General features: G+C 47.1%; 1 protein-coding gene across 1 annotated transcript; it reads left to right on the top strand.

Moving 5' to 3' along the window:
• The first annotated feature begins 2859 nt into the window (after window positions 1-2859).
• On the top strand, window positions 2860-18635 carry SLAMF8 (SLAM family member 8). Its single transcript, XM_048504034.1, has 5 exons — window positions 2860-2896; window positions 4803-5165; window positions 6805-7113; window positions 11325-11438; window positions 18586-18635. The coding sequence occupies exons 1-5, from the start codon at window positions 2860-2862 to the stop codon at window positions 18633-18635; spliced, it is 873 nt and encodes a 290-aa protein (XP_048359991.1).
• Window positions 18636-20126: the final 1491 nt, after the last annotated feature.

Below are 20126 nucleotides of genomic sequence, written 5' to 3'. Positions count from 1 at the left end.
GATGTCACATCAGTGACTTTTTTCCCTTTCTCTTGCCAGTCGCTGGAGTATCAGCAGACACATGGAGGCCCTACAGATTGGGGATCCTAGAATGAGGTGCTGGAACCATGACCTACATCAGAGATGCCCTTGGCAACACTGTTGGCCCCAATCAAAAATGTGTTGCTTATTGACCTGTCTAATCCTGGTGGCAGCGCCTGGATCAGAGGTGGGATCCAGCAGGTTCTCACAGGTTCCCGAGAGTCGGTTACTAATTATTTGTGTGTGCCAAGAGGGGGTTACTAATTGGTGATTTTGCCACGTGATTTTTGCCTTAGTGACGCCCCTCCTCTCAGCAGAACTTGAAGCAGTCTAGCAGGAGGTGCACCGGTGTGTGTGGCAGCCTGCACCTGCGTGCATTCGTTTCCCACCCAAGGACCGGCGCAGTGGCTGCATCCTTGCCACAGCCCCCCCAGGAATGCCCCACCCCCGGAATGCCCGGCCACACCCCCATCGTGTCCCGCCCAGCCCCATTGGTGCTATGCCTCAGTTTGAATACCACCACCATGGGAACCTGTTACTAAAATTTTTGGATCCCACCATTGGCCTGGATGAATTTCCATGCTTGAAGGAGAGATCCAGCACCCAGTGAAGGAGAATCAATGTTACTATATAGTGGTTAGAATGCTGGACGAGGGACAGACCTGAATTCACATCCTGCCACAGCTGTAAAGCTTCCTTGCGTGACCAGGCGCCTTTCTCTGAACAAAGTCTACCTCGAAGTGTCATGAGAATTACATGGGCAATGGGAAAATCGCTTTGTTTAGGAGGGCATTTTTATAAAGAGAACAGAGCTGTAGTAAAACAAGAAATGATAAAATCATGACTAGCGTGGTGTAGTGGTTAAGTGGCAAACTCTAATCTGGTGAACTTGGATTGTTTCCTGACTCCTGCACATGAAGCCTGTTGGGTGACCTTGGGCTGGTCACAATTCTCACAGAACTCTCTCAGCCTCATCTGCCTCACAAGGTGTCTGTTGTGGGAACAGGAAAGGAAGGAGATTGTAAGCTGCTTTGAGACTCCTTAAAGGTAGAGAAAACCAGGGTATAAAAACCGACTCTTCTACTAATGCAATCTTATTATTATGTTTATCATACACTATCTCAGTAAAAGATGTTAGTACCATCAGTTGAGGTGCAGTAGTCGAGAAAATTGTATGATTCCACATTCGAATATAGTTCCAAATGAATATGAGAATTTCATTCATTTTTACACACTGCCTTTGTCAAAACCATTATTCTGTACATTGTTGAACAGGGTACTTTGATACAAGAGCATTTATAGTACATTGAACAACTACTTTGAAGTGGCAGAGGGGGAGCAGAGCTAGATAGGCTCTAGGACCCAGGTGGGGCATTCTACAACACAGAAGGTCTGGCATGTTGAGTTCTGTGGTGGAGGAATATACAACCCTACTAAGATCTTTTCCTGAGACAAACTATAGCAGGGTAGTGAGCCCTGGACTGGGAAATAACTGGAGATCATTTGAAAAACAGCAAGGGGATGGGCGGCCTAGAAATGCAATAAAATAAATAAATAAATGACTAAATAAATTACATATAACTGCCTTTTATGATTTGTGACTGACTTCACTATTTAAGTGAATATCTGGCAAGTGTGAGAGTCGTACTAAAGGATGAGGGAGGGATCGAATTTCATCAGGCTATATGAGAACATGCATGCGCAAAAAATTGTGCGGTACTGTATTATTGGGAAAAGTCGTCGTTCTGTTCCCCAAGCAAAACTGTTTCTGGTGCCCTGTGCCCGGACAGATCAGAGCGGGAGATTCACAAGCAAGGGTTAACCGTTTAAACAAAAGGTTTAATATTTAGAAGAATGGAGACCCTAACTCCCTGGGTCTGTCTAAAATAAAGTACTTGCTTGACTGGTCAGTAGAAGCTGTAGACTTTTGTTCTTTCTTTGACTCCTTCCAGGAAAGTCCACTTCTTTAAGTTCCTCGAGTCTTTATCTGGCCACTATTCTCTGTAAACCTCAACTTTGTGCTCTCTGGACACCTTTGACGTGGCAAAATACTGCTGCCTCCTGACTCTTTGGGCACCTGTACTGAACTGAACTGAGTTAAATAGGGGCATTGCTGGGAGATAACAGAAAACTCTTGGGAAACTTCTTAAAGGGACAGGGGCTAACTAAAATTCCCTCCCTTTGGAGACCATACAGAGGACTAAACCCATGCTATCTATGGGAAACTGATACTTAACAATGAAAATAATAAAGGCTCCTGAGCGCGCATGACAGTAGTCAAAACAATGGGCTAACAGCAACGAACAGCTTCACAGAGTAACGGTCCATTGAAAAATTGGCTTGTCATTTGTGACTGGAAAACTAGGGGGTATTCGAACATCCCTAGGCATAAAATGGCAGGCCACCCGTCACTGTCTTCATGTCTGTACACATGGATATGCGCAGGAGGAGACAAGCCCTGTCCATTTTTCCATTCGGTGCTTTAACTCCTGGAGACCCCATGGAAGGAGCTGAAACCTGAATGGTGGCCATATGAGGAAATGACAATGACAGGGAAACATTTTAATACGGCAGCTTTTATTTCTTCCCGAAAGTGGCCAACGGCCAAACAGGATTCCCCATCAGAGCTCTGCTCTTTTTGGCAAAACAGTTCCCTCTACTTCTGCTTTCTGTTGTGGGTGCTGATAACGTTGTGGGATTCCCCCCCAGTTTGGAGAACCCGAGGGGGTTTCCTGTGGGAAAAATGAAAGCTCCTCCATCACAGGACAGCCACATGAACTTGGTTCATGTCACTTTCCCCACACTTAATGTTCGGCTGAGCTCTGAAGAGGTGGTGCAATGGAGTGGATCCTGCTCACGTCCGTGCTTCATACAGGTAAGGGGAAAAAATCCCTTCTTAAAAACTCGTCTTTCTCTTTTCCCTCAGCTGACCTTTCGAAACAACAAAATTTAAACGTTTTGCTCTCCAGATAACTACCGATTCTTACCCTTCTCTCGATGGAAAAGATAATCAAAAAGCTCCTCTGACTTAAAAAAAATCCTCCCCATTAGGCTAAATACTTTAATTTTTGTATTGTTTATGTGTAATTGCTCTTTCTCTGACGGTGTGTAATCCAGTGTCAGCTCAGGCCGGAATCTGGAAGATAAGGAAGTGAAATCTCCTCAGTGGTTTCCCACCTAGCAAATAAATGGTGTGGTGCACGGTTTAGTTGATCGTTCTAGAATTGGGGAAGCTGAGGTTCAAAACTCTCCAGCTCTTCAGATGATCTTGCATGAGTTTCTCTCAACCTAACCTACCTCACAGGGTTGTTGTGATGATAAAACGAAGGACACTTGAGCTGTGGAGGCTTATCTGGTGAACTAGATTAGCTTGTGCACTCCAACACATGCCAGCTGGGTGACTTTGGGCTAGTCACAGTTCCTTGGAGCTCTCTCAGCCCCACCTACCTCGCAGGGTAGGTTGTGAGAGGGGAAGGGAAAGGAGATTGTAAGCCCCTTTGAGGGGGGGATATAAATCCAATTCTTCTTCTTCTTCTTCCCCAGCCGTCCTGAAAAAGACCCTTTGTCTAATACCCACAAGAGCTGCTGACAGTCCAAATGGATGTTACTAAGAGAGATGGATGCTGGGAAGCCAGCCAGGCAAAGCTTCATCTGCTGTGCTTTCTCATTCCAAGAGGACTCTTCAGACTTGTGTCCACTGAAGGAATTAGAAGTTAGATCCCACTACCCTTCAGCATAGGGCAGTGGTGGGAACTGTAGTCCATAACATCTGGAGTGCCAAAGGTTCGCCACCACGGGCATAGGGTAATAGCCTATCACCATCAGCAGCTGAAGGGGTGTTTCTGTATAAGATGAACAAAAGTCAGTAAAGTACTTATCTAGAAGTTTCACTTTTGGGTCCCAGTCTGTGGGGTGCAGGATTGCTAGGTCCCTTCTAAGACAGCGTGCAAGCATTCCTCTTGCCTCCATTTTATCCTGACAACAACCATATGAGGTAACTCGAATTCTTCTATTCTACTGCTGACCCTCTGAAACTCAAAACACTTGTGGTTCCCTAAGGTGCTACTGGACTGAAATTGTGTTGTTTTGAACAATCTTTCTCTTTCTTACTAAAGGTCTCACATTGTAAAGTTTTCATGTTTGAAATGGTTTAATTGCTTTGATACTCATCGCCCTGGGGGGCAAGGGGGCATTATAAAAATGTTTTAAATAGTAAAATAACCAGTGGTGGGATCCAAAAATTTTAGTAACAGGTTCCCATGGTGGTGGGATTCAAACTGTGGCGTAGCGCCAATGGGGCTGGGCTGGGCACCCACAGAGGCGTAAATCCAGTGCATCTCCGGGTGGGAGCAATTCCCATGGGAATTGGGCTGTGGCAAGGACTTGCAGCCGCATGCTCGGCTCCCTCGGGCAGGAAACGAATGCACACAGGCACAGGCTGCCATGCACGCCGGTGCACCTCCTGCTAGACTGCTCCAAGTTCTGCGCGCTACTGCTGAGAGGAGGGGCGTAACTAAGGCAAAAATCAGGTGGCAAAATCACCAATTAGTAACCCCCTCTCGGCACAAATAATTAGTAACCTACTCTCGGGAACCTGTGAGAACCTGCTGGATCCCACCTCTGAAAATAACTAAATAAATCTCTGCCCCTGGAATTTTTTCAGAGGTTTTGCAAACAGGGCATAATTCTAGGGAGTTGAACTGTCCTTGCGCAGTTCTACGCAGTGGCTAATAGTGTCCTTCAGTTCCTGACTATAATGTAGCTTGTAACTTCCTTTCTAGCTATGCTGGCAGTTCTGGCCCGTGCCCCAGTAGAAACCTTAGGAATCGAAGGATACCCTGTCTTCTTGAAGCCCAAAGTCCCACCTGGTTTCCATGTCAGGGACACCATCTGGAGGTTTCTGACCCCCATAGAAGAACTGGTGGCTATCTCCTTCCAAGGAACCCCACAGATCCAATACCAATCTCGTTTCTATGGGAGGAGCCAACTTCACACCAACTTCACTTTGGAGATCCGTCCAGTGTCTTTGGGAGACAGCGGGACCTTCTCGGTGCTTCTGGTGAACACGACGGGAGAGATGGAGAAACAGACATTCCACCTGGCAGTCTATGGTACGGTCCTCCGGAAGAAGAGGGATGTGACTGGTCAGTTTGCTTTTTCCCAGTCTCTGGTTTTTAGCCAGCCATCCCGGCAATGGTGGGATTCAGCCGGTTCGCACCACTTTGGCAGAACCGGTTGTTAAAATGGTGCTTGTAAACAACCGGTTGTTAAATTACTTGAATCCCACAACCGGAAACGGTTGTTAAATAGTTTTAATCCCACCACTGCATCCTGGCAATGGTGTTGGTAGCAACACAACAGATTTAAGACAGTTTGTAGTGTGTCTACTGGCAGAGGCAGGGGGAAAATGGCACCCGGGGCAAAATGGCACCTGACCCCACCCCCTTCCCCCTTTGCCCCCACTCCCTCTTCCCCCTCCCCCCTTCCATACCCCCCACTTACTTTAGTTTGAAGCAGCCTGGTGGGAACTATACTTCCTGGTGTTAAAAAAGCAGTGTGGTGGTAACTACACTTCCCAGGAGACCTTGCGAGCTCCAACTTCTGAGAGTGGGGGGAGGGGTGATTTTCCGCCACGTGATCCACTGGTGCATGCCCGGCGCGTGGCGTAGCCCTCATCCCCTTAAAGCTACGCCTCTCTCTACTGGTAACTGATACAAATCTCAGCCAAGAAACTGAGAAATCTGCAAAAACAGAGTTAGAAATCTAAGCATCTCCATTCAGTTACAATGCCCAAGGGGTAGAAGAAAATCAGTTCCAAACTTTCGCAGAGGTAGATTCGAAACCACTAACCTCTAAAGATTAAGATTTCCAGGATTTAAGCTGTGGAGCAGCAACGCTCTTTTCGTCAGATACAAGTAGGAATGAAGATCCTTCACCCCCTACATTCTCCTTCCACCTTCTGACTGAAATATAAAGACTCAAGGATCTCCTTTCCTACTTATATCTGAAGAAGAGATATTCTCAAAAGTTTATGCCCCCAAAACCATGTTGGTCTCTAAAGTGCTACTGGACCCAAATCTGACTCTTCCACTGCAGACCAACATGGCTGCTCTCCTGAAACCATTAGGGAGTTTGTCTTTTTTGTCTCCTAAGATCCTGGATATGTGAACTTTTGCCTGGAATTTGTTAATTGAGATGGATTCCTGTATCTCGGCTCCTCTCCCCTTTTGAAATTACCCTGTTTCCCCGAATATAAGACATCCCCTGAAAATAAGACATAGTAGAGGTTTTGCTGAAGTTCGAAATACAAGGCATCCCCCCAAAGTAAGATGTAGCAAAGTTTTTGTTTGGAAGCACGCCCGACGAACAGAACACAGAAAAATAAGACATCCCCTGAAAATAAGACATAGCGCAACTTTGGGAGCAAAAATTAATATAAGACACTGTCTTATTTTCAGGGAAACGGTATGCTTCTTGTCCCCATTGCTTCAAAGCTGCAGTTAAAAGAAATGAACAATTCTGGGCTGAGATAGGCAGATGTTTCTAATCCACGTTTGATAGGGAATTCTCATGATGCAATGTCATCTCTCATCCCACAGAACCCCAGCGATTTCCCTCTGCTGACATTTCCTGCAACTACTACTTAAGGGTGATTTATTTGCATAGTTTGTGGCATTTGGAGGAAAACGCTTGGCACAAAACTGGCAGAAAGGGTGTTGAAGGGTTGGGCTACATTAGCTGGAAATTCTGGTTTCTTTTCCAACTTCTCAACTCTGCTTCCAGATGCGGTTTCCATGCCAACCATCCGAGTGTTCAGTGAGGAGAGCAACCCAAACAGATCGGCGGGATCCTGCGAATTATTCCTGGCCTGTGCGGCAACTCGGGGGACCAATCTCACCTACAGCTGGGCAGGAACAGGGGTCAAGAAGCTGTCTGGGGGAAATCACTCAGCTTTTGAGAATGGCCAGGTGCTGAGGACGAAACTGGACCTCTCAGAGGATATGCCAGCAAGCTACACCTGCACTGTTGCCAATGCAGTCAGCCAAAAATCTGCTACCATCACCGTCTGGGAACAATGCCAGAGAGAATTAGGTTTGTGATAACCAGGGTGCCATTTTAGATTTCAGCAAGGGGTGGGAAATAGATTGGGGAGCAAAACTGACAGAAAGATTAGGGGCCTTTCCCCACTTACCTTAAGCCCCGCGCTACTTGAGGAGAGTAGCGCGGGGTCCCCCGGCACTCCCCACGACAGGGGCAGCGACAGAGCACCCGCCCCGACGCTGCCACTGTCGCGCCCCCTCAGCACGCGGCATCCCTGGCGCTCTTCTTAATGGCGCCTTTTGATGACCCCGCGCAGAGCGTGGGGTCGTGGGGACGCCCGGGCACTCGCCAGGGATGCCGAGCGCAGAGAGCAGCGCGCGGCATAGGGGGGATCGAAGGGAGTGGGGAAAGGCCCTAGAATGCACAAGGGCTATTTCCACATGAGTTATCTGCCCTGAGATCAGCAGTGTTTTGGGAAGGGCTCCCGTTCAGGGTTGAATACCTTCTCGGCATGCAGAAGGTCCCATGTTCAATCCCCAGCATCTGCACTCAACAAGGACCAGCTGCTGCCAGTCAGAGCAGGCAATACTGATTTTGATGGATGAATTTATATCCTGGAAATCTTGTGATTCAGCATAAGGCAGCTCCATAGGCCAGAGGCTGTGGCTCAGTGGCAAATCACCTTCTTTGCAGGCTGAAGGTTCAGTCCCTGGCATTTCCAGTTAATAAGGGGGGGGGTAGTATGTGATGGGGAAGACTTTTGCCTGAGGCCCTGGAGAGCAGCTGCCAGTCAGAACAGACAATACTGGCCTTAATGAAGGCCATTGCTTTCACCTCCTGCATGTGAGCTCCCAAAGGCACCTGATGGGCCACTGCGAGTAGCAGAGAGCTGGACTAGATGGACTCTGGTCTGATCCAGCTGGCTTGTTCTTATGTTCTTAATGGACCCATATACTGGTTCAATATAAGGCAGTTTCATGTGTCTTTCTATGTGCTATTGGGAAGCTGTTTTTCCCAGCTTCTTCACAGCATTGTAGTGTATTTGGTACCTCCAATTGTTTCTTAGTTTTCCTTAGTCAAACCTGCTTTGATTGTGTGTTCCTGCATGGCAGGAACTTGATGGCCCTTCTGGTATCTTCCAACTCTATGATTCCATATGTGCAATATGTAAATATATGGGTACTGCCTTTGAATAATTTTTGGGTTTAAGGTCTTTTGACAGATTATCAGAATAATGGATTTTTAAGTAAGGTTTTTTTTTTCAAGTTTCATTTTTATCCCATCCTCCCAGCTAGGAGCTCAGGGCAGTTGATATTGGTTTACCCTCACAACAATCTTGCGAGGTAGGTTAGGCTAAAAGTCACTGATTGGCCCAAGGTCCTCCAGGGAGATTCATGACTGAGGAGTAATTTGAACTCTGACCTTCTTTGTCAACACTCTAACCCATAGGTGTCGAACTCGCGGCCCTCCAGATGTTATGGACTACATTCCCCATCATCCCCTGCCAGGACCATGCTGGCAGAGGATGATGGGAAATGTAGTCCATAACATCTGGAGGGCTGCGAGTTCTACACCTATGCTTTAACCACTGTATTACAAGAAGAGGAAAAAGAAGAGTAAGGAGACTCAAAGGGGCTTAAAAACTTCTTCCCTCTCCTTCCCCACAGCAGACACCTTGTGAGGCAGGTGGGGCTGAGAGAGTTCAGAGATAACTGTGACTAGTCCAAGGTCACCCAGCAGGCTTCATGTGTAGGAGTGGGGGAACAAATCAAATTCGCCAGCTAAGAGTCCGTTGCTCGTGTGGAGAAGTGGGGAATCAAACCGGTTCTCCAGATTAGAGTCCACCTAGATCTCACTAATATAAACTATTTCAAAACCCGTGGGTGGAATATGCCACCCTTAACAAATACCAATCTGAGTCTCTGTTTGTGGTAAAAAGGGAGGGATATAAATGTTTTCATTTAAAAGAAAAACTTCAGAGGAGGCGTTCTCCTGCTTCTCACACACAGGATGAATAATCCCTTCTATCATCATTTTAGAAAAGGCATTCTTAGGGGCTCTAGCCTCCAAGTGGAACTTGGGGATCCCACAAAATCATAGCTCATCTCTAGACTACGGAGAACGCTTTCCCTGGTGAAAATGGATGCTTTGGAGGGTGGAGCACTGAATAGGTAATATATCCTTGTGGGGTGAGGGAGGCAGCAAGGTAGGACAGTGAGGTCAGCACCTCTCCCTATCAGAAGGTGCAGATCTCTATATCCTATCTGTCTGGTCTCTTGCTGCTCCTTGCAGGGTGTTTTTCTCTGCAGAAGAAGACCCTGTGGGGAAAGAAGGTGGCTCTGGGCCCATCACCCCTGTTGGCATAGCACATCTTTGCTAGGCTGACCAGATGTCCCGCTTTTGGCGGGACAGTCCCACCTTCAAACAATTTGTCCCAAGCCATTCCGTGCAGTGGTTATTTTCCTAATTGTCCGGATTTGAGCTTGGGAGTAGCTTTCAGCTCGCTGACTGCCTCTCTCTCTGGGGCAAGGCAGTGTGACAGCCTCCCGCGCGGGTTATTTCAATTGTCCCGATTTTTGGGAGGCTGCCGCACTGCCTTCTGGGGCGCAAGGCAGTACAGCAGCCTCACCTTAATCTTTGCTAAACTATCTGCCAATGTGGACTCTGCAGCATGATATACTGCTGAGGCTCCTGTCCTCCGCAAACTCCATCCCCAAATGTCCAGGAGTTTCCCATCCTTGATCTGGTTACACAGTGGTGTGATTCAAATAATTTAACAGGGGAGGGGCAGCGAGGGGGCTTTTAACAACCAGTTCACCCGAACCGGGCCGAACCGGCTGAATCCCACCGTTGATCTGGTACCCCCCATCCCCCACTGGTAGCCAGAGGGGACTTGGCAACCTCAGGTATTGTCCCATCCCTGATCTGAAGGAGGAGATGCCTGTTTTGATTCCATTTTCAAATTGATATTTTCCCTTCTCTTCCACAGTGGAGGAAATGTGTAGTCTGAGACAGTAGGAAGCACTGGTGCTTTTCTGCTGCTTCCAAGTACGATAGTCATTTCTCTTCAGAACGATAGTCCGTCTCCCGTCTAAAGTGTCGGGAGGTCAAGCCAAGGATGGCATTTCTCAGAGTGGGCAGCCTGCCCACACCACCCATGCGTAGTCACCATGTGGAAATTCCAAAGGGCTTTCTTGAATTCTTTACCAGTTCACAGGTTTCCCCCTGAGCTGAGGGAGGAATGTCAGCGTTTCCCTTTCACTTCCTGTCTCACCAGCGGGACTTTCTGTTGACCTTTTATGAGCTTTTTTTTAAAAGTGCCCTATGAGTACAGTTGAAATGTTGCCAGTAATTGGCTGGGAGCATGAGTCTTCTCTGTTGCCAACTATGAGCTGGGAAATACCTGGAGATTTTGGGGGCGGAGCTTAGGGAGGGAGGGGCTTAGGGGAGGGGAGGGGCATCACCAAGGTACAGTGCCAGAGTCCATCCTCCAAAGCAGCCGTTTTCTCTCAGGGAGCTGATCTCTGTCGCCTGGAGATCAGTTGTAATAGCAGAAGATCTCCAGTTGTAATAGCAGAAGATCTCCAGATCTAAGGTGCAGCAGTGGCGTAGGAGGTTAAGAGCTCGTGTATCTAATCTGGAGGAACCGGGTTTGATTCCCCACTCTGCCGCCTGAGCTGTGGAGGCTTATCTGGGGAATTCAGATTAGCCTGTACACTCCCACACAAGCCAGCTGGGTGACCTTGGGCTAGTCACAGCTTCTCGGAGCTCTCTCAGCCCCACCTACCTCATAGGGTGTTTGTTGTGAGGGGGGAAGGGAAGGAGGTTGTAAGCCCCTTTGAGTCTCCTGCAGGAGAGAAAGGGTGGATATAAATCCAAACTCTTCTTCTTCTTCTTCAGGTCCCACCTGGAGACTGGCAAACCTGTGCCTTGACTAGGGTTGCCAATCTCAAGATGGTAGCTGGAGATCTCCTGCTTTTTACCACAATCCAGTTCCCCTAGAAAAAAATGGCTTCCTCAGAAGGTGGACACTATGGCATTATACTTCTTTGAAGTCCCTCCCCTCCCAAACCTCTCCCTCCTCAGGCTCCACCCCTTAAAATCTCCAGATAGTTCCCAGCCCGCAGCTGTCAATCTAGTCCTGACTGCGGGGCGGGTGATTTCCATGGAAAAGGGTGAAGTTCTGTATGGCATCTCCGCTTTATGGAAACAGCAATAGTTGCCCATTTCCTGACCCAAATGTGCTTAACCTTCATTCCCAGGTGCTAAAGATGCAGCATATGATTATCGGGACATTCTCCTCATTGTGGTACCCCTGGCGTGTTTCCTCCTGTCTGTGGCAGCCATCTGGATCATACACTCTAAACATCGCTCAGGTAAAACCTTCGACCTTCTGGAATATGGTTATGTATTATATGTCCAGGGCAGGGAGGTGCCTCCGTCCAGGCTCTGGAATTTCTTCCTGATGCATGATGCCTCGATCGTGTTTCACGAGCAGCCTCACCTGCCTCACAAGGTGTCTGTTGTGGGGAGAGGAAGGGAAGGAGTTTTGTAAGCCGCTTTGAAACTCCTTATGGTTGAGAAAAGCGGGGTATAAATCCAAACTCTTCTGCTCTTCTTCTATAGAGATAAACTCCACCCTCTGCTGGCTGCACCCCAAACCTCCATGAATTTCCCTGATCCCTAATATCAGAGCAGCCTAACATTTCTTGGTGGATCTAAGAAGAAGAAGAGTTTGGATTTATACCCCACCTTTCTCTCCTGTAAGGAGATTCAAGGTGGCTTACAAGCTCCCTTCCCTTCCTCTCCCCACAACAGACACCTTGTGAGGCAGGTGAGGCTGAGGGAGTTCAGAGATAACTGTGACTGGCCGCAGGAATGTAGGAGTGCGGAAACACATCTGGTTCACCAGATAAGCTTCTGCCACTCAAGTGGAGGAGTGGGGAATCAAACCTGGTCCTCCAGATTAGAATCCACCTTCTCTAAACAACCTCACCAGAGGAGTTTGGATTCATACCTTGCCTTTTTCTCCTGTAAGGAGATTCCTTTCTCTTCCTCTCCCCAATACAGACACCTTGGGAGTTAGGTGGGGTTACGTGGGGAGGATCGTCAGCAAAATAGGGAAGTATAAAGATGCCGTTTCCCATTTCTTTTCACTGTCATACATTATTGTTGCAGTGATCCTTATCGATTCATCCATCTTGGCCACTGGTGGTCCCCAGTTGGTTTATTCTTCACTATTTTTACCACCTTCATAAAGTATATTTTGAAACTTTGAAAAGAAAAATGTAGCGTGAGGAAATAGTTTTAATTAGTACAGGGGAGAAATGTGGAAATCCACTGTGTGGCATCCCTTATACAACACATATATAATCTCTGTATGTCCCACCTCCCAAAAAAATACAGGAGACCCGGAGAGGGAAGCAGAAAAATCAAAGCTCCAACCTTTTACTGGTAATTGCCACAAAAACAAAGAGTGGAGGAAAGCCATCTACATTAATTAATTATTATTAATTATTATTATTATTTCTGGTCCATTGGTAACATCCGCTAGGAATGCAGGTCACACCTACCTGTCAGGGTGTGGGCTGGAAGTAACAGCTTTGTAGCCTGGAATGAGGAAACGGTCAAAGCTATAGTAAGGTTACCAAATCACCAATATATCTGGCACTGGCTTCTTTGTAGTGGTTTTCCAAAAGCTATGCAGCATATGCCCCCCCCCTTCCTCTCTCTCTCTCTCTCTCTCTCTCTCTCACTTTGCTGGAATGGACACCATTTTTCTAGGCTTCTGCATTCATAATAAGGTTGCCAGCAGGCCTGAACAGAAGGGGAAGAGGGTAGGTGGGCCAGTTGGCACGGGCCTACAGTTTGAGGGGGCTTACTTCCTCAGGTAGAATGTTGATATTTTATTTTATTTATTTATTTGTTTGTTTGTTTGATTTATAAGCCGCCTCACCCCCGAAGGGCTCGAGGCGGCTCACAACATGGCTGTTATTCAGACAGCAATCATACAACATAACCCTTAATCAAAAGCAGGAAGCCAGCAAGGGAAGCGGTAGGCCCGTTAGATGACAAAGGAACAAAGGGTGTGCTAAAAGATGACAGGGAGATTGCAGAAAAGCTGAATGAATTCTTTGCATCTGTCTTCACCCAAGAGGAGGTGAGGAAAATTCCTGCACCTGAACCAAGCTTCTTAGGAGGCGAATCCGAGGAACTAATGAAGATAGTGGTAGACAAGGAAGAAGTTCTGGCAGCCATTGATAAACTAAATGCTACCAAATCCCCTGGCCCAGATTGCATTCACCCAAGAGTTCTTAAAGAGCTCAAGCATGAAATTGCTGATGTTCTCACTTTAATATGCAACTTATCCTTGAAATCAGGCTCCATCCCTGAAGACTGGAAGATGGCCAATGTCACACCAATCTTTAAGAAAGGAACTAGGGGGGACCCGGGAAATTACAGGCCAGTCAGTTTGACATCTGTTCCTGGCAAATTAGTAGAATCTGTCATTAAAGATAAAATTATAAAACATGTAGAAAAGCAAGACCTGCTGAGGAAGAGTCAGCATGGCTTTTGCAGAGGCAAATCCTGTCTTACAAACTTACTAGAGTTCTTTGAGGATGTAAACAGGCATGTGGATAAGGGGGAACCAGTAGACATTGTCTACTTGGATTTCCAAAAGGCTTTTGACAAAGTTCCTCACCAGAGACTATTGAGAAAACTCAGCAATGAAGGAATAAGAGGGGAAGTCCTCCTATGGATTAAAAACTGGTTGAGAAACAGGAAGCAAAGAGTGGGTGTAAATGGGAAATTCTCACAATGGAGAGATGTAGGGAGTGGTGTCCCCCAAGGATCCGTATTGGGGCCAGTGCTCTTTAACCTATTCATAAATGACCTGGAAGTAGGGGTGGGTAGCGTGGTGGCCAAGTTTGCAGATGATACCAAATTATGTAGGGTGGTGAGAACCACAAAGGATTGCGAGGAGCTCCAAGAGGACCTTGATAAATTAGGTGAGTGGGCTAAGAAATGGCAAATGCAGTTCAATGTAGCAAAATGCAAAGTGATGCACATAGGGGCAAAAAATCCAAACTTCACATACACGCTACAGGGGTCAGTGCTATCAGTCACAGACCAGGAAAGGGATTTAGCGTCTTAGTTGATAGTTCCATGGGAATGTCAACTCAATGTATGGCAGCTGTGAAAAAGGCAAACTCTATGCTGGGGATAAGTGGGAAAGGAATTGATAATAAAACTGCAAAAGATTGTCTTGGCCTTATATAAAGCCGGGGTGCCACCGCACTTGAATTACTGTGTTCAGTTCTGGCACCCACATCTAAAAAAGGATATTGAAGAGATAGAAAAAGTGCAGAGAAGGGCAACGAGGATGATTGAGGGACTGGAGCACCTTCCTTATGAGGAAAGGCTGCAGCGTTTGGGACTCTTTAGTTTGGAGAGGAGGCGTCTGAGGGGGGATATGATTGAAGTCTATAAAATTATGCATGGGGTAGAAAATGTTGACAGAGAGAAATTTTTTTCTCTTTCTCACAATACTAGAACCAGGGGGCATTCATTGAAAATGCTGGGGGGAAGAATTAGGACTAATAAAAGGAAACACTTCTTCACGCAACGTGTGATTGGTGTTTGGAATATGCTGCCACAGGAGGTGGTGATGGCCACTCACCTGGATAGCTTTAAAAGGGGCTTGGACAGATTTATGGAGGAGAAGTCGATTTATGGCTACCAATCTTGATCCTCCTTGATCTGAGATTGCAAATGCCTTAACAGTCCAGGTGCTCGGGAGCAACAGCCGCAGAAGGCCATTGCTTTCACATCCTGCATGTGAACTCCCAAAGGCACCTGGTGGGCCACTGCGAGTAGCAGAGAGCTGGACTAGATGGACTCTGGTCTGATCCAGCTGGCTTGTTCTTATGTTCTTATGTTCTTATTACCAGTTTAAAATTCAGAATTTAAATTTAACATTTAAAATTTAAAATTTAAGCAGCAGTTTCATAAAATCGGCGCCCAATCCGAAGGCCAAAAAGAAACCCGAAAGAAAGAAAGAAAGAAAGAAAGAAAGAAAGAAAGAAAGAAAGAAAGAAAGAAAGAAAGAAAGAAAGAAAGAAAGAAAGAAAGAAAGAAAGAAAGAAAGAAAGAAAGAAAGAAAGAAAGAAAGAAAGGGAGGGAGGGTTACGTGGGGAGTCAAAGGGGATTGTAAAGAGAATTCATAATATTTTAAAGACGATTCGTAATCATAAAAGATTAACCCAGATAAAGTATAGATAAATGCAGATAACAGAAGTCAACTTAAGATTTTTTTGGTACCTCTTTTGCGTGACAATGAAAAGATGTGAGAGTGTATAAAACATACATTGTATGTATTCTGCGCTGGTTTCAAAAATAATTGATGAGCAGTTTGAAACAGGGCCTGCATTTTCCATCTGGCCTGTGCCTACTACTTCTTTTCACTGTGCTGGTTGCCAGTTCTCAGTATAGAAATAGCTGGAGATTTTGGAGGCACAGCCTGAAAAGGGCAGGGTTTGGGGTTGGAGGGACTTTCATGGGGTATAATGAGAGAAGAAGAAGAAGAGTTTGGATTTATATCCCCCCTTTCTCTCCTGCAGGAGACTCAAAGGGGCTTACAATCTCCTTGCCCTTCCCCACTCACAACAAACACCCTGTTAGGCAGGTCGGGCTGAGAGAGCTCCAAGAAGCTGTGACTAGCCCAAGGTCACCCAGCTGGCGTGTGTGGGAGTGTACAGGCTAATCTGAATTCCCCAGATAAGCCTCCACAATTCAAGCGGCAGAGCGGGGAATCAAACCTGGTTCCTCCAGATCAGAGTGCACCTGCTCTTAGCCACTGCTCTTAGCCACTACGCCACTGCTGCTCCCCTAGAGTCCACCTTCTGGAGCAACCATTTTCTCCAGACGAACTGATCTCTGTCTCCTGGAGGTCAGTAGTAATAGAATGAGATCTCCAGCTACCACCTGGAGGTTGGCAGCCCGAACTCATCACCAAATCCCAGTGCTATCCAGACTCCTTCAGGCAAGCTACACACTCTCTTTCTCAGTTCCGGCCTCCCATCTGCAGTACTGGGGATATTTGCACCCGCCTTCCTTACAGGGCAGTTGTATTGATTAAAAGAAGATATTTTAATTGCTGGGGATTTCATTCATTTTAGGGAAGATGTATATTTTCATATTGGGTTGCAAGCCACTCTGAGCCAGTCCTGGGATGTGAAAAGGCGGGATATAAATCTAAGGAACTAAACTTAACCAAACTAACCTACAAAATGCATTGAATGCTGAAATGCAATGCATTACGTCAGTATCACTGAAATGGATGCATCCCCCTACTCCATTCCCCCCACCTACCTCTGTTGCTATATCCAGTGGCGGAGAATTCCACTCCATTTGCCCTCCTACCTCTGTTGCTATATCCTGTGGCAGAGAATTCCACTCCATTTGCCCCGCCTACCTCTGTTGCTATATCCTGTGGCGGAGAATTCCACTCCATTTGCCCCGCCTACCTCTGTTGCTATATCCTGTGGCAGAGAATTCCACTCCATTTGCCCCGCCTACCTCTGTTGCTATATCCAGTGGCGGAGAATTCCACTCCATTTGCCCCGCCTACCTCTGTTGCTATATCCAGTGGCGGAGAATTCCATTTGCCCCGCCTACCTCTGTTGCTATATCCAGTGGCGGAGAATTCCACTCCATTTGCCCCGCCTACCTCTGTTGCCATATCCAGTGGTGGAGAATTCCACTCCATTTGCTCCGCCTACCTCTGTTGCTATATCCAGTGGCGGAGAATTCCACTCCATTTGCCCCGCCTACCTCTGTTGCTATATTCAGTGGCGGAGAATTCCACTCCATTTGCCCCGCCTACCTCTGTTGCTATATCCAGTGGCGGAGAATTCCACTCCATTTGCCCCGCCTACCTCTGTTGCTGTATCCAGTGGTGGAGAATTCCACTCCATTTGCCCCGCCTACCTCTGTTGCTATATCCAGTGGCGGAGAATTCCACTCCATTTGCCCCGCCTACCTCTGTTGCTATATCCTGTGGCAGAGAATTCCACTCCATTTGCCCCGCCTACCTCTGTTGCTATATCCAGTGGCGGAGAATTCCACTCCATTTGCCCCGCCTACCTCTGTTGCTATATCCAGTGGCGGAGAATTCCACTCCATTTGCCCCGCCTACCTCTGTTGCCATATCCAGTGGTGGAGAATTCCACTCCATTTGCTCCGCCTACCTCTGTTGCTATATCCAGTGGCGGAGAATTCCACTCCATTTGCCCCGCCTACCTCTGTTGCTATATCCAGTGGCGGAGAATTCCACTCCATTTGCCCCGCCTACCTCTGTTGCTATATCCAGTGGCGGAGAATTCCACTCCATTTGCCCCGCCTACCTCTGTTGCTATATCCAGTGGCGGAGAATTCCACTCCATTTGCCCCGCCTACCTCTGTTGCTATATCCTGTGGCAGAGAGTTCCACAGGCTAAACTGTAATTAGCCTGTGGAATTCTCTGCCACAGGGTATAGCAATGGCTTCTAGTTTGATTAGATTAAAATGAGAATAAGACAGATTAATGGAGGAGAGGGCCGGCAATGGCTGTTAGCCAGGCAGACTGAATGAATGCCATTTGCTGGGGGTGGGGGGAGGTGTGAAGTAGGGAGGTAAAACTGCCCTGTATTGAATCCAGTCATTGACCAGACAAGGTTACACAGACCAGAAGTGGTTCTCCAGGGTCCCAGGCATGAGTCTTTTGCATCACTTATTCACTGATGTTTTAATTGGGCGTGCCGGAGATTGAACCTGCATCCCAAGCGCATGGCCTACCAGTGAGTCACACCCCTTCCCCATTCTTATTTACTGATGATCTTATGCCACCCTCCCCTTCATCAAATTCTAGATTTATAAGCTTCCTGGAGCATAGGTCTGTCTTCTCCTCGTTATTCTGTACAGTAGAAGAAGAAGAAGAAGAAGAAGAAGAAGAAGAAGAAGAAGAAGAAGAAGAAGAAGAAGAAGAAGAAGAAGAAGAAGAAGAAGAAGAAGAAGAAGAAGAAGAAGAAGAAGAAGAAGAAGAGTTTGGATTTATATCCCCCCTTTCTCTCCCGCAGGAGACTCAAAGGGGCTTACAATCTCCTTGCCCTTCCCCCCTCACAACAAACACCCTGTGAGGTGGGTGGGGCTGAGAGAGCTCTGAGAAGCTGTGACTAGCCCAAGGTCACCCAGCTGGCGTGTGTGGGAGTGCACAGGCTAATCTGAATTCCCCAGATCAGCCTCCACAGCTCAGGCGGCAGAGCGGGGAATCAAACCCGGTTCCTCCAGATTAGATACACGAGCTCTTAACCTCCTACGCCACTGCTGCTCTCTCGAATTGTACCATTCACGTGGATAGTGCCCTATTAGTAATAAATAATAACAAGACGATTGTTATAATTGTTGTGAATACGGAGAGCGTGTCCACGTACTCCTCCAGATGAATAATTGCTGTATTCTTTTCTTTTTCTTTCCTCGCACAGGGAAACAGATGTCATACACGCTTGCAGCCAATGAGACGTTTCCTGTTTAGCTGGTTTTTCTCAGAGCAGAGAGAGCTGGACTCTTTCTAGACTTGTCTCTCTAGAATTGTGCTTGGAGTGGAAGAAGAAGACAGCATATGGACTTTGTTTTGTGAAGAAATGCCTTGTTTACTTGGACAGAAGTTTCAGGACTGCTTCCTTTCTCCGGGATAGGTGGAAAACAGAAACGAGGCTTTTTGTGTGGCTGGTTTTTAATTTATGTATATTTGCAAACCTGGACGGGACTGAGATGGGTGGATTCGGAACCAGGGAAGAGCTCAATGCAAAGGCGTAGCTCCAAGGGGACAGGGGGGGTGCACGACGCACCGGGCGCGCACCCCTGTGGGGGTGTGGCGAGGGCGTTCCAGGGGCATGGCAGAGGCTGAGGACGCACCACTTCACCGGGCACTTTCCCCCCTTGCTACGCCTCTGGCTCAGTGGGTGGGATTGTAGCTTGCTAGCAGAGTATCTGCGCAGCATGCAAAAGATCCCCAGTTTAACCCCAACTCCAAGGGTCTTACCTTGCCCGATATGCTGCTAGCCAGAGGGCAAAATCTTGATGGATCAATGGATAATGTTATCAGCACTTGGTTGGAAAATAACCTGGAGATTTTGGGGGTGGAGCCTTGCCAGTGCAGGGTTTGGGAAGGGAGGAACCTCAACAGGATAGAATACCACATGGCCTACCTCGCAAAACAGCCATTTTCTCCACGGGAATTGATCTTGGTTGCCTGGAGATCAATTGCGATAGCGGGAGATCTCCAGGTGCCACCTGGAAGTTGGCAAACCTACCAGTGGACCAACGGTCTGTCACAGCATTAGACCGCTTTACATGTCTTTATAGGCCATTTATTTATGCATGCACTACTTACCTCACGGTCGATTCTCTAACTTTGCTTCGACGTGGGGTTTTCCTACAGTGTTTTTTTGTTTTATCCTCTGGTGAAGTGTCCCTAGGGTGGGGTAGGGCATGTGGGTGGGTAATATTTTGGATGTGTTTTATAGTGTTTTTATGATTGTTTTTATACCCTGTGGAACTATCTGATGTTGTGTTTTTTTGTAGTTTTGTAACTTTATTGTAGTTAAGAACATAAGAACAAGCCAGCTGGATCAGACCAGAGTCCATCTAGTCCAGCTCTCTGCTACTCGCAGTGGCCCACCAGGTGCCTTTGGGAGCTCACATGCAGGAGGTGAAAGCAATGGCCTTCTGCTGCTGCTGCTGCTCCTGAGCACCTGGTCTGCTAAGGCATTTGCAATCTGAGATCAAGGAGGATCAAGATTGGTAGCCATAGATTGACTTCTCCTCCATAAATCTGTCCAAGCCCTTTTTAAAGCTATCCAGGTTAGTGGCCATCACCACCTCCTGTGGCAGCATATTCCAAACACCAATCACACGTTGCGTGAAGAAGTGTTTCCTTTTATTAGTCCTAATTCTTCCACCCAGCATTTTCAATGAATGCCCCCTGGTTCTAGTATTGTGAGAAAGAGAGAAAAATGTCTCT

The sequence above is a fragment of the Sphaerodactylus townsendi genome, linkage group LG01 (assembly GCF_021028975.2).
Source record: "Sphaerodactylus townsendi isolate TG3544 linkage group LG01, MPM_Stown_v2.3, whole genome shotgun sequence".
Taxonomy (NCBI): Eukaryota; Metazoa; Chordata; class Lepidosauria; order Squamata; family Sphaerodactylidae; genus Sphaerodactylus; species Sphaerodactylus townsendi.
The sequence above is the reverse complement of the archived record's forward strand: the minus strand, read 5'-3'. Positions and strand labels throughout refer to the sequence as shown.